The sequence below is a fragment of the Branchiostoma lanceolatum genome, chromosome 5, assembly GCF_035083965.1.
Source record: "Branchiostoma lanceolatum isolate klBraLanc5 chromosome 5, klBraLanc5.hap2, whole genome shotgun sequence".
Lineage (NCBI taxonomy): Eukaryota > Metazoa > Chordata > Leptocardii > Amphioxiformes > Branchiostomatidae > Branchiostoma > Branchiostoma lanceolatum.
This window is the reverse complement of record NC_089726.1, coordinates 8,516,292-8,530,693: the sequence shown is the minus strand read 5'-3', so window position 1 is coordinate 8,530,693 and position 14,402 is coordinate 8,516,292. Positions and strand designations below refer to the sequence as shown.

Here is a 14,402-nt window from a genome sequence, read left to right as displayed (position 1 = left end):
TCAAACAGTAGCGCTTTTCTGCTGTCTTTTCCCAGAATGCAGCACGCGGGACACCTCCGCGCGGCGAATTTAAATACAAAATGGCGGCCAAAAAGTAACAACGGACGATAGTGTTTGTCCAAATAGCAAACTTAGGCCATTACTACGTTCTTTAGGCTGATAGACAAAGGATTATAGAACTTCAGAGACTTCTGCTACTTCAAAGTAAGTAAGAGGCGCCAAACTGCCTATGGTAGCCAACTATTCAGCCAAAGGTTTTCGGAGGAGGCTGGTCAGATAATTTCTGACGTCACTGAAAAAATTATGTTCACTTTATACGTTGCGAAACCGTTCTCCTGCTTAGCTATCCTGTAAGGGCCTTAACGGACATTACGGGTATGCAGAGTGTTAAGCACATTATGAAAACAAAAGCAATCCTAAAGCTTGCTTCGTCACTTACCCTCAAAAATTCTATTATCACCCGAATTATTATGGGGGAGGGGGGCGTTTGGCTGTAAAGGCAGACAAAAAAATTAGGTAGCCGCGGCAACTGTTGGAGGGCATCTTTACTCTAGGGCTAATGTATAAGACTGTAAGCAAAAGAAGCCCTCCAACAGTCGCCGGGGCTAACAAAAATGTAGCCTGAGCAGCTGGGCCGGGTGGGATGGCACTCAGGCTACCAAAAAATGTATAAATGTATCTTATCTATATACCCAGTGTAGGTATTGAGTATAATTGTACTTGTGGCTTCCTCGATCCTTTAGTCTAAATTGCCCACTAAATAATGTTTACATAGCAATAGCCGTGGTATTAAACTACATGTACTAACTACACTTATGGTATAATGTCAAAGATATGCAAGGATGTCTGATGTTTTTTTGTTCAACTTCAGATAGATTAGGATGGAAGTCGAGTCCAGTCAACCCAGAAGCACAGTGTTTGAGCCAGGTCTGTGTAAACCTGTGCCAACGTCTGCCACTAGTACCATCTCAAACAAGTCTATCTACAGTGAGATCACGCCTAGTCACGGGAAACTGGGAGCTGAGGAGCAAGTACTTGAAGAGGAGGATGTTGCTGAGTTGGTGGAGTTAAAGGGGTGAGAACTTTCAACTTCACTTCAACTTATTGGGCCCCCAGATAACCCCGCAGGGGCAAAGTAGGGGGGGAGAAGGTCCCGGGCTAAGGCGGGCAGGCCTCCAGCCTGGCGCGGAAAGACTCAACGGTGGGAGTCGTAACAACCGCGCCAGGCAGGGCGTTCCACTCTGGTATGGTGCGAGGGAAAAAAGAATATTTAAATGAGTCTGTTTTAGCGTTGATTGTTTGGAATTTTAGAGTGTGGCTACCCCGGGTGCGCCCCTGAGCTGGTTTCAGAAGATTGTCTGTGTTTATATTAATGTAGTTATTGACTAGTTTATAGAGAAAGGTGAGGCGGGCGTTCCTCCTCCTTTCAGAGAGAAGGGGCCACTGCAGGTCATTGAGCATTTGTGTCACGCTGCTAGTCCGCCGGTGGTCATTCAGAGTCACTCGGGCGGCCCTGCGCTGGACGGCCTCCACCGCCTGTATCCCTTTGGTGGTATACGGGTCCCAGACGATGGCACTATATTCCAAGTGGGGCCGCACCAGCGCTTTGTAACAAGTGGCCTTGACTCTTGATGGACAATGGGTCAAGTTGCGCCGAATGACCCCTAGTACCCTACCGGCTTTGCTAGTGGCGTAGTTGATATGGGTGTCCCACAGCAGATCGTCGGACAGTTGTACTCCAAGATAGGGGTGGGACTTGACACCGGTGAGGGCTTCTCCACAGAGGGAGTACTGGGTTAGAATGGGGTGCTTTTTACGGGTGATATGGAGGATGTGGCATTTAGAGGGATTGAACGACATAAGCCAACGATTTTGCCAATCTGTTAGTGCATCAAGATCAGACTGTAAACCTTGTGCGTCAGAAGGCGTGCTGATGGTTCGATAAATCAAGCAATCGTCGGCAAATAATCGAACATGTGAATCTACGGAGCTGGGGAGGTCGTTAATGTATAGTAGAAAGAGCAGAGGGCCTAACACTGTACCCTGCGGAACTCCAGAGGTGACCCTGACAGCTTTAGATGTTCCGCCGTCAAAGACAACCCTCTGGGTTCTCTCCGTTAGGAAGGCCCTAAGCCAAGACTGAAGAAGGTCAGAAATGCCGTAGTGCTCGAGCTTGCTCAGCAGCCGCTCGTGGGGCACGGTGTCAAATGCCTTGCTAAAGTCAAGCACCGCGACATCGACCTGTTTGTTATGGTCAAGATTCTTGGCCAAGTCTTGGAGGGTGAGTACCAGCTGGCTCTCACAGGACAGACCCTTCCTGAAACCGTGCTGCGCCGGGGACAGAACGCCATGAGTGTCTAGATGTTTCATCATGTGGCTGTGCACGATGTGTTCGAGCACTTTACCACAGACCGATGTCAGAGACACCGGCCTATAGTTAGCGGGCATTGTTCTGTCACCCTTTTTGAAGATTGGAGCGATGTTAGCTGTTCTCCAATCCTCAGGAACGTCTCCCGTGGATATTGACTGGGAGAATATTGTCTGTAAGATTGGCGCAATTTGTTCGGCAACAGTTTTCAGGAGGCGAGGTGGTATTCCGTCTGGTCCTGTGGCCTTGCTGGGATTAAGACTAGAGAGCTGTTTGGCTACCCCCTCCACTGAGATGTTAAGGGAGGGGATAGTTGGAACTACGGATTTGCCAAGGGTAGGAACGGTAGATTTATCCTCCCTGGTAAACACTGACTCAAACTGGGCTCCCAGTGCATCAGCCTTTTCCTGGGGGTCAGATGTTAGCACCCCCTGGTGTCTTATGGCCGATGCACCAGTAGAGTCCTGTCTGAGAGATTTGACATAGCTCCAAAAGGCCTTGGGATTATCCTCGATGTTGGACTCAAGGTAGTTGGAAACATAATCCCTATGGGCCTTCCTAACTCTCTGCTTAACTCCCTTCCTACACCTCTTGAACTTTGCCCAGGCATCATTGGAGTTTGACCTCCTAGCCTTGGAAAAGAGTTCAGACCGCTTACGAATGGCTTTGCGAATCTGGGGTGTTATCCATGGTTTGCTAGATTGTGGCCTCACTCGTTTCCTGGGAACATGCTTATTGGCAGCACCACTAACGGCTGCCTTAAACAGCTCCCAGTTTTCTGAGGCAGTATTATGCTGTGCTTGGTCTGCGAACTCACGGCTGTATGTTACCATATCCTGCTGGAGTGCATCGATGTTGGCTTTCCTCCACAGGTATATGAGTCGATCTTTCGTGTTTGATGTTTGGGGCTTTACTTGAACATCAATCAGCGGGATGTCATGATCGCTGAGACCTGGCAAGATTTTGACTCTCTCCACTAAGGTGGAATTTGTGGTGAGAAACAGATCCAGGGTGTTCGAAGTTTGCCCTACAGTGTGAGTTGGTTCGCAGACCATTTGTTCCAGACCGCAGTCATTGGCAAGGCTGATGTAACTGCTCGTGAGACTGGATGGGTTAGGAGCGATGGTATTTGCTTCGGGATTCCAGGTCGCATCTGGCAAGTTGAAGTCCCCTGCTAGCCAGATGTGGGCATTGTTGTTATTTTCCCGCATTTGCAGCACTGATCTTTCTAGTGCCGCAAAGTCATCCTGGCCAGCAGTGGGGGGGCGATAGTAGGCCCCAATATAGATGGACTTACTGTTCTAATATATACTCTAAGTCTAATATATAAATAATGATTAAAGCAAAATCCACAGGGATTCATAACTACTACAGACTAGATGCAGAACCAGCCGTTACAGAGACTCGCCCATCCCATACTTTGTCAAACTCTTAAACACACAAAGCTTAGTCACTGCTAGACATGCAATATTTTCGTCATTCTATGTGCAATATGTCTATATGTTGTGAGTATTTTAAAGTACCCAGCCTTATTGATTATAATTCAACAGTCGCTTAACTCCATGTGTATTAATGAATATGTAAAAAAAGTGCAATTCAGCCAACAAGCTGCAAGATGTTTTGATGAAGTTTTTGTGCAATAGAAACCATTATATTCTGAGTCTTCTGACACACAATAATGACAAGCTGACTACACACAATTGTCAGGTAGCCCTTATACTGATGTACATGGTTGAAAGTGTGTCAAGCAAAATTTTAGCAGCTGACAACTGGTGTCATTAATCCTTTTCATCTACCTTGGTTTCAGGACAAAGGAATGGGTGAGGAGGCAACATGTTGAGCAGGAGGCAACACTGCTTGCACGTAAGTTCTCCATTACACATGTACATGTGTGGTTTGAAATGGAGTCAGTTTGTACATTGTACTGATTGTAATCTAACTGACACATGCATGTATTTGTCCACTAGTTTTACAGGTGTTGGTTAGGAGTCTTAGGACTGACAGGTCGTTCAGTGATATACATGTACATGTATATGTATAACCATTAGCTGCCGCACTGCTGGCCTCAAAAGTTCAATATGACAAATCTGTATGTTTAGACATTCATTTTGTTGTCGTTGTACTTTTTCCTTAATTATCCTAACACAGGACAACAAGAGCCTGACAACAACACTCAAGAGGAAGTGAATGCCAGGTACATCAACTATATTCTTAAAATGTTTAGCATAATCTTTCAGAATTACATGATGTCATGTGAAAATGACGGAAATAAGCCTTAGCTTGATTAGTATTTGTAATATGTTTGGGATCATTATCAATATCTGCAGATTAACTCTTTTGTGTTCTAGGCTGAAAGAAGAATGCCCTTATTTTGAACATGTAGTTTAATTCTTATTTGATTCTGTTTTCAGCATTCTACACCTACAGTCCCTACTACAGGAACAGTCTACAAAACTCAGTGTCCAGGAACTGGTGTTGGAAAGGTAAGCTCTACTCTTGACAATGCTGTCGTTTTGTACATTGCTACTTTTGTTATGTAGTATATCTTGGAACAACAGTATACAATGTAGCGCTTAAACCTGTCAAATGAATGGTTAATGTTATAGGTGACTGAACATTGTCCTTTGAGTTTGACACATATAGCTTTATCAGTTGACAAATTCATATCCATCATGTCTGGCAATTGTACGTAAAAGGAAATGTTAAGTTAATTGTATTATTGGTGACTACATGTAGATGACAAGCATATCATATATACTCAAGAGTCAAGACTAGCCTTGTGCTTGCAGGTTCCCATGTGTTAAGGTTTATATTTCTGTGGTTCTGTCTCCACATGCAGGTTGCAGTGTGGAGATGTGCTATCCAAGCTCCTGTTTGACTCTCCTGATTCGGAAAGTACAGAGGAGGAGCCTTCAGAAAAGGACAAAGAGTAAGTCTTATTTTATCAGTTTCGTCTATGGGTGCTTGTAAGAAAAACTAGGTGGATTAGCAACCCCAGAACTGCATCATTATCATTGTACTTGAGCCCCAAAATAACTGTTCCAGAGAATCTATATGAACTGATATTGTAGTTACTCAAATGGATTTTACAGTCAGCTTTGAGTTTAAGAAAAGACACCCTTATGCATGTGAAGAAAAGAAAGAAACTACAAATAATGGACTTCACAATGTACAAGTAACATGTTATACCTTCTATCTTATTTATCTATACAATGTCTTTGACATCATGATTTTTCTTTTTTTTTCCAGGAAAATTGGTGAAATGGTGAAGCAGCAGAATGAACTTGTGTTTGAACTTGGCAAATATCACAAGGTTTGTAACCTTGAATCTGAAATTGATCTAGAGACATTGTTTATTGTAATGCGTTATTTGCTAAATACCTTGAAAATGTTCCCATTTATAAAAGGTTTCTAAGATTTAAGAGCTAGAAATACTAGAAATTCTTTAAGACTTAAGTTTTATCGATGAATTTTTAAGAAATCAATAATTATTCCTCTAATGCTTGCCCCTCCAATATAGGATATACAAGACCTGCAAGAAAACCTGGATGAGGTGAAAAAGCAGAGTTTTGGTAAGTTTCTGTGCTGAATGTTCCCTCAGTTAACATGCTCAAACATGTGAGTTGTCTCTCGAATACATATAAGACAAACAATACTAAAACGTTTTAGTGACCGTCTGTCACCTTCAGGGTAATACTGATTGGTTCGCCTTGCACTGCAGGTGTTGCTGCTTACAGATGCGGCCCCCAGAATAAAGTATTTACATATATACAGAGATAATTAATGCAGTATTTGCAAAGCAAACCAGTCAGACTTGCCCTGAGGAAGGGGACAAACAGTCACTGAAATGTCGGTTGAAATAAAACATTGGGTGTGTCAAAGAGTCATTTCATTCAGTGACTTAACCACCTGATGAAACTATTCACAGATGGTATAGATGTAGAAGCTTGACAGTTCCCTCCTGTCCTCAGAACAACAGGTCAGGAACAGGGAGCTGATGACCAGGCTGCAGCAGAGAAAGGAGGAACAGCAGCAAAGGTCACAGGAGGACAGCAGTGACAAGGTCAAAATGTAGGTCATCAACCTCAAACTTCAACAGATAGGAAGTAATAATGACTAGGAGGCACAAACCTGCAGGACTAACTCTCCCTCCCAAGAGCTATCTACCACTCAAAAATCATGACAATTGCTTATCCAGAACACGAAATATAAAAACCGGAAGTTCCGCTGCAGTGCTATAACAAGCTGCTTGTAGGGGGCCCAACATCTGATCATTTCAAGGCAGTGTTTCAAGGTCTCAGAAAGACCTACCCACATAACAAATATCTATACTATTCGTCCAGGCATTCTTGAGGTATTGCGTTGACAGACAGACAGACACACGAATGTTGACAAAAACATAACTTTGGCGAAGGTAATTCTGGCTGTGTTTTTGTTGTTCCTGTGGTAACGTAACCCTGCTGCTTGGCCACGTGGATCAAATTCCATGGATCCTTCGGCCTGAGTTCGATCCGAGGGTCAAGTCCAACTTGGACATGTTGTAAGGGATTGCATTCATCGTTTCGGAAGGTGACATAAATCTGGTGGCCCTGAGTATGTAATGAGGGAATTTTAGGCATTTGGCTCAAGCGACAAACCTTTGCATGCCAAAGAACCCACAACACACACATCAAGAAGAGCAGAGGTTACCCAATGTGCGTGGCTAAAAACGTGAGCCATACCTAAGCCACATTGCACTACTTCTAGCCACTGCAAAAAGCATCATGCTTTTCCTCAATTGAGCATGACTGCATTACATACCTTTTACCTTGTTGTTGCAGGTTGGAAAGTAAACTGCAGCAGGCCATGTCCAACATCTCCAGCCTGCAGCACATCTTCCAGGCCCTGATTTTTGGCAGCCAGGTCCACTGGGCAGAGGACCCTGACCTGCAGGACCTCATGATCAGCCTGGGCACTCCTCCTGACATCTAATCACAACAGAGCTCTATGCAGTCTGGATGCCTGACCCCGGAACTCTTTAACATCTATCCTGCGACTGCGAGGGTCTAACTCAGGGGGGCAGTTGTAGAATCTCCTTGGGGGCCTCGAGTCCAGTCTTGGTAGATACCCCCCCGGTTGGGAGTGGACCAAAGCCAACAAAGCTGGACTCCAGGCTAAGATATTTGGCCCTAAAGCAGAGGAGTTGGCTTGTGTAGGCACTGGAAACAGTCTGGCATCTAGGCTGATTTCTGTTCAGACAAAGAAGACTGTAAATATTGTACATATTTTCCATCCTGCATGTTAGCATGTGGGAGGCTGTGTGGTTAAGGTCACCATGTTTTAACAAACCCCTCTGTATGAACTCTTAGTGTCATGCATTTTAATGAAGACATGTATATTTGACAGATTTCTTTCTTGCTTTCTTTACTTGGATAGATGAAATGTTCAGAACAAAAACAAACATGCATACATATGAAGAAGGAACATGACATGCAAATGTACATACACTGACAAAAATTCAGTAGTATGTGCTAACAATCGAAAGGCATCAAAAATGATATAAAGGTTCATTTTTGCCTGAGCCATCAAGAAGACATGTTATAACTGAATGCATGGCACCAGAATTGCTGACCTTTATAACAAGCAATTCAACTGCATGTTCATAGCTGTAGACATATGTGAATGTCTGTTGAATGATGCCATACCACTGATTACTTGTGTTCATTGTGGTGTAATTCTGTGTTAACCTTTCTCAATGCACTATGGCGCAGTAGTATGCAACTGACATGAGTCAGATCTTACATGTATATCATATGGAAAACCTTACCCATGCTCTGCTACTGTAACTTAATTTTGATTTGCTTATGATGATGTACATGTACCACTTGTGTAATACAAGAACTTACTAGATGAATAGAAATTGAACTTGACTAGACTTGCTTAATGCAAACATAATCATGAGTGTAACAGCAAAACAAATCAAGGCTTTTCACTGCATCAAATTGTTGGCCCTGTTGTACTTTGCCTTTATGTTCTGTGTATTATAAATCATTGTTTACATTATACATATGTAGGTGCTAAGTAAAATGTCACTCTAAAAGTTCGCATGACAAGACATAGTTATGCCTCCATTTCTTAATCATGGGTACAAGACTATGGTGTTTGTGTAGAAATTCTAAAGCTATGATTCGCCACCATGAATATATGTAAAGGCATGCCCACGCATTTGGACGGTATCAAATAACATGATGTTTACAGCAACGGTGCCAATGTGGGAATACGTCTCGCAGTTATTAGTCTGAGTGGTACATAATAACACACTACGTTGTTATGAAATTACACCACTTGGTCGTTCGACTGCACTCAGAATGGATGCACGGTTGTGCGTTAGGCTCCTGTCCCTGTTTTTTGTTTTGACATCCGGCCATCCGGACGAGAACATGTTTAACTGCACCGGTAAAACGGGAATACAACATGCAGAAACGGGACCGGCCTTCGATACAGTCTCTGATATCTGTAGTCCCATGTAAGTATGTCAAAGATTAATATTTATATTCTGGGGGTAGTTCTGACACCGTACTACTGTGCACGATAGGGCATCCGCCTGTTTGAGAGTGACTTCTACCTCTGGCTGTCACGGTGAAGGGTTTTTTTCAGACCCAAGACGCAGTCAACACTGATTTAGCAGCATGGTGCTTAGGGGGACAGCAGACAGGTATTCAGAACAAAAGACAGGGTTGGGGACGGGACTAAAGCAATACTATTATTTGACAGACATTCGGCACCAAGGACGGGGTTGGGGACGGGACTGCAGCAATGCCGTTAGGTGACAGGTATTCAGCACAAAGGACAGGGTTGGGGACGGGACTGTAGCGTAGCAGTATTGTTATTTGACAGACATTCAGCACCAAGGACAGGGACGGGGCTGCAGCAGTGCTGTTATTTGACAGATATTCAGCACCAAGGACAGGGTTGGGGACGGGACTGCAGCAGTATTGTTATTTGACAGATATTCAGCACCAAGGACAGGGTTGGGGACGGGACTGCAGCAGTATTGTTATTTGACAGACATTCAGCACCAAGGACAGGGTTGGGGACGGAACTGCAGCAGTGCTGTTATTTGACAGCCATCCAGCATCAAGGACGGGGCAGGGTTGAGGACGGGACAAACTAAGTACACGTGAAACATTGAGAACACCCCCTGAATCCAACCTAATGTAGCCACAAAAAGCTGTGAATTGCTCACTTCTACGCGCTGGAGTCTTACGCGTGTGTTTGTTTCAGAAAATGGACGTACAGTTCCAAGCAGTCAACGCTTAACGGGAAGGAGAAACATCTTCAGGTACCTACACCTGACATGCACTTAACGGACATCGAAGAGAATTTGAGGAAAATACCACATCTTGTGAATAAAAGTGTGGACATGATACACGGTTAGTTGTCGTGAGCCTCGTTGATTTTCAATGCTATATAATGTATATGTTTGTGGAATAGATGTCGCTGTGTGCATACATTCGCGTCTAATTAAGTATACATGTTACTCTCCCGTAGCTAGGTATAGCTGTCTTAATTCCTTATAATGTACATATAGACTGTTGAGTAACTACATTCCATGTCTACGCTACGCTGTAGTTTCAATCAGTTTTTTTTCATCAAGAAGTTTCAATCACTTTTTTGTCATCAAGAAGCTAAAGGAATATAACGTCCTCATCATGCGTTAATGCAGTACGTGTTTGCTAAAGATGCGTATATATACATTTGTCTATGACTGGCTTCTCATTGAGAAGTGAAAAAGCTTCCTTTTGACACCGGTGTCTTAGTGGACGTTTCTTTATAAGCTTAAAGCGTCGTTAACTATTAGCAATGGTCTCAATGTATCTTTCTGTAGACTACTGTGTGCAGGAAGACCAACGATGGCAGGAGACGCTACTAGAATGTTCCAGCAACAACACTTTGGTGACCGCACTTCTCCAAAACGATGAGCTTCGGCCTTGGGTACGTCAGTACTGGGCACGCCGGAAAGATTGGATAAAGTCGTCCCTTCCGCTCTGTGAAGACTTGCCAAAGACTCTGACACACTTCGTGGCATACTGCGTCACAAAGGGCACCGAAGAAGGCTACATGCGGGCTCACAACATCAACAACTACGCAGACTTCTTCTCACCTCTGCTGAAGGCTGTGAGAATGATGCCTGAAGATTCCTTTTGCACCACCAAGACTGCCGCCGCTGCCGCCCTTATCATTGAGGGCAGAATCCCCCCCGCTAGAAAGTTCACCACCGCTGACGCATCTGCACTGGCCGATCTCTTTCCGTACCTCAGATGCCTGGAGAAACTTCACATAATGAAGTCTTGGATGTCAGCTTCTGCTACAAGGAAGATCATCGATCGCCTGTGCGAACTGAAACACCTTAAGGACCTCGACCTGTTCAGTAGTACCATCGATGACGAAGGCGTCGTGAAGCTCACACAGATCTTTGTCCACCTTAAGAACCTTAAGAAGCTGTCGATGGAAGCCAACGGAATCACCCCAGCCGGAGTAGCTATCATCGCCCGAAACATCGCTCAACTTCAGGAGCTGGAGAAATTTATCATCGGCAACGAACTTGCCAGTAGCGTACTAAACATGACAAAGACATTCTTGACGATGCCTAAACTCCGCAAAGCTGTGCTGTCCGCTCTCCACACCAAACCGGCTGAAATCCCTGAAGTTGAGAAGCAGGTGAGGGAGGTGGCCCACCTGCTGCAGGCTAAGGTGTACAGCGTCAGGCCATGGAAGGTGAAGCTGTTCTACGACGCAGCAAACTCGGACCGTAACGCGACTGTGGATTCAAGTTGGGCTATGGTTCGTTCAGAGCTACGGAAAGACCTTGGCGGAGGCGGTGTGGTTCTCGAGTCTGGCAACAGGGAGCTAAACATCGTGCTGTGGGTGACTTGCTGGGGCTGCTAAAATATGAGATAACGAAAAGCTGATTTGTAGTGTCCTACTTAATGTGTGCGTAGTTTTTGTCTTCAAATTTTGATGAGCTCTGTATATTGTAGAGGGCTAGAAAATAAGTTTTTAGTATTTCAACAGTATTTTCTTGTGAGATCTCTGTGAAATTAGACTGAGATTTATCAGAAGCTGCAGATGACTATAGCATGTCATTGTAGATGTTATATTCAACACTTCTCTGAACAAATGAAACACGACAGGATACTTTTGATATAAATCGAAGTGGATCAGGGGTTTAAGATAAAAATGTTTTTGGAGAACATGTTTGGAAATTGTAAAATAAGTTTACCCACTGAGTGAGCATGCAAGTCATGAGTTCTTAGAACATTATAGAGATTGTACGATAAATTGTCTATCTGATTTACATACCAAAAGAAATAATTTTCTTCACCTTTCTAAAGTATGTAGACGGCTTATCTTTAACACACAGATGTGATTAAAATGGCAGGATAACAAGTTGCTTCACCAACACGACTTTTTTTTCTTTTTTTTCTATCTGACGTTTTAAATGTTAATGAAAATGTTGTATTATTTTGGCAGTGTTGAGAGCTAAATATCCTTGTATGTCACTTTCTGCTTCTGTGTCCGTTGTGTTGAGAAATAAAGTTATGATTAATCTGATGTTCTTGTACTAGTTGTAGGGTTCCCTTCGTCTTTTACGTTCCGACTTCACAGAGTACTTGTGTATGGCAAATAAAATGTCACTCTGCTCTGAAATTAAATCCCTTACTGTATTATCTACCTCATTCTGTAAACGTTTGTATGTACGTATATATATATGTATAGCAGTTAGGTATGAATATATGTACTGGTTTCTTATTCGGCACTAATATTCTGAGGCCATTTTAGAATGATTTCGAGCAGACGACAGTGATAACGACTGTAGACAGTAATTCATTTCATTCCCGAGTCTTCTGATTACAGAATTTAGTGCGTCCGGTGACTAGGGCCTCTCGGCAATATATACTCATAAATCAGACATATCTAAGTCCAAAATTATCACTGGAAAAAATATCTAACACTGCTGCACAAACAAACATGTAACATGTACAACCTTGCAATGTAATTGCTACCCACAAATCTATACATCATGTAATGGCGAATTCGTCTCGCGGCATTTCAAAAAATATCTCGATTGAAACACATCTTTGATTTGAATTTCTTTCATCGTTTCAAACCGAGCGCCATATCATCTTTCTACAGCTACACGAGTCTGTATGATTAAAGCCCTGTCGATCACAAAAGCTCAGAGTGAATGGCTCGAGGTTAGATAGTTATCAAAGTAATGAGTCTGAGTGTGTCCGTATGATAACTAAAGCGTGCTAGGTTCTTGCGACACTTTGTCCACTGGACTCAGCATGGATGCACGACTGTGCTTCAGGTTCCTGTTGGTATACGTGGTTTTGACATCCGGCCTTCCGGACGAAGAAAACGACTCCACCTCTACCGGAAAAACGGGAATACAGCCTACAGGAGGTAGACAGCATTTCAACGCCAAAAAGGATAACTGCCACAGGAGGTAATCATAAGTTTGGCCAACGTTTACGTGTTTTTCTGAGAGCTGGAAGGCAGAAGGCTGTCATGACCCGGCCGGTCTTGATTTGGAAAGCCATGTATCGTTCCGCTTACGCTAACGTTAACAGTGATTCATGCTTGATCCCGGATTATCATTTGCCTCCATGTGCAATTTATGCCTGAAATTTCTAAAACATTAATTCGCCTAACTATACATTACATGCAATAAATGCTAAGGTGCCGTTTTGTGATTTTGTTCCCGTGACTTCTGCTCACTGTCTGTTTCAGAAAATGGACGTCTGACCAGCTAGTGAATAATGACCGATTCCTCATACCTGATGATGACCACTTAAAGGACATGTTGGACAACGTGAAGAAAATCTTATCTTTTGTGAATAAGACACTCACAAGAGGTTCATTTTCTGTTTGTTTGTTTGTTTGTTTGTTTGTTTGTTTGTTTGTCACAGTGAACCTTTGTTTATTCATGATAAGCTCAAATCGGCACGCAGGCCGCTTTTCATTGAGGTCATGAGGGAAGAGGTAAGGGTCAGATACAATATAACAGAGATACACATTCATTTGAGTCCTAATAACTCTATCAACATATATCATTACATATTTATGGTACAACAATATACAATTGCTACAACATACAGTAGGGCGAAAGCTGGTTCATGGTCCGTGTCCGTTCGTTTTGTTCATTTCCGTTACTTCAGGAGTCTCTTAAAGGAAGTCAGATTCGGAGCCGTACGTGTGTCTGGCGGTAGGCTGTGAACATCTATAGCACATATCTTTTAATTTCTGTTGATCATGTCAATCTACACATCCCGGTTTAAGCAATAAACGTTGTCTTTGCTATTCATTACATTAGTGCTGACATGTATTGATTTTGAAAGACTAGGATGACTTTGTTTGAGTCTGTTGCCAATTCTGGCATCAATGAACTGAAATATCAATTAAAATACGGGCTTGTTCGAATTCATATCATGACTCTGGTGACTGTCAAAGCTATCAATCGATCTTACTTAAATTTAATTTAACAATCTGAATGCTTTGCCCTTTTACAGAGAAATGTGCACAGAGAGAACAGCGCTGGGAGGATTATGTCAAGGAGGAGTGCTCCAAGCCCGGCCGAGAGTCTGCGATACCAGAACGTTCCAATACCAACGCCGTGGTCACCGCACTGCTGAACTCCCAGCCGTTCTGGCATAGGGACTGCAAGGTACAGGATCCAAAGAAGTGGTGGGGATGGCCCGTTCTACCGTGTGAAGAGTTTCCAAAGACTCTGACTCACTTTGTGGCGCACTGCGCACAAAAAGGTACGTACAAAAAGGACAAGAGCTACATGACCGCAACCGGCTTCAACACCCACGCAGACTTGTTCACGTCTCTGCTGAACGCTGTGAGAATGATACCCGATGATGCATTTCCCACAACCAAGACTGATGCCACCGCCGCCATTATCATTGATGCGAGGAAGAAGTTGACTGTCGCCGACGCATCTGCTCTAGCCCAGCTATTTCCATACCTTAAATACTTACAAAAA

The 14,402-nt window shown here is 43.4% G+C and overlaps 2 protein-coding genes across 2 annotated transcripts; both read left to right on the top strand.

The window, feature by feature from the left end:
- The first annotated feature begins 40 nt into the window (after positions 1 to 40).
- LOC136434822 (centromere protein H-like) lies at positions 41 to 8,349 on the top strand. Its single transcript, XM_066427891.1, has 10 exons — positions 41 to 204; positions 872 to 1,075; positions 4,176 to 4,231; positions 4,517 to 4,562; positions 4,780 to 4,851; positions 5,208 to 5,297; positions 5,618 to 5,681; positions 5,889 to 5,940; positions 6,340 to 6,439; positions 7,189 to 8,349. The coding sequence occupies exons 2-10, from the start codon at positions 882 to 884 to the stop codon at positions 7,337 to 7,339; spliced, it is 825 nt and encodes a 274-aa protein (XP_066283988.1). The 5' UTR covers positions 41 to 204; positions 872 to 881; the 3' UTR covers positions 7,340 to 8,349.
- A 229-nt stretch (positions 8,350 to 8,578) lies between these two features.
- Positions 8,579 to 12,063, top strand: LOC136434821 (uncharacterized). The gene is made up of 3 exons (XM_066427890.1): positions 8,579 to 8,873; positions 9,632 to 9,780; positions 10,236 to 12,063. Exons 1-3 carry the CDS (start codon positions 8,716 to 8,718, stop codon positions 11,294 to 11,296), a joined length of 1,368 nt encoding a protein of 455 aa, XP_066283987.1. The 5' UTR covers positions 8,579 to 8,715; the 3' UTR covers positions 11,297 to 12,063.
- Positions 12,064 to 14,402: the final 2,339 nt, after the last annotated feature.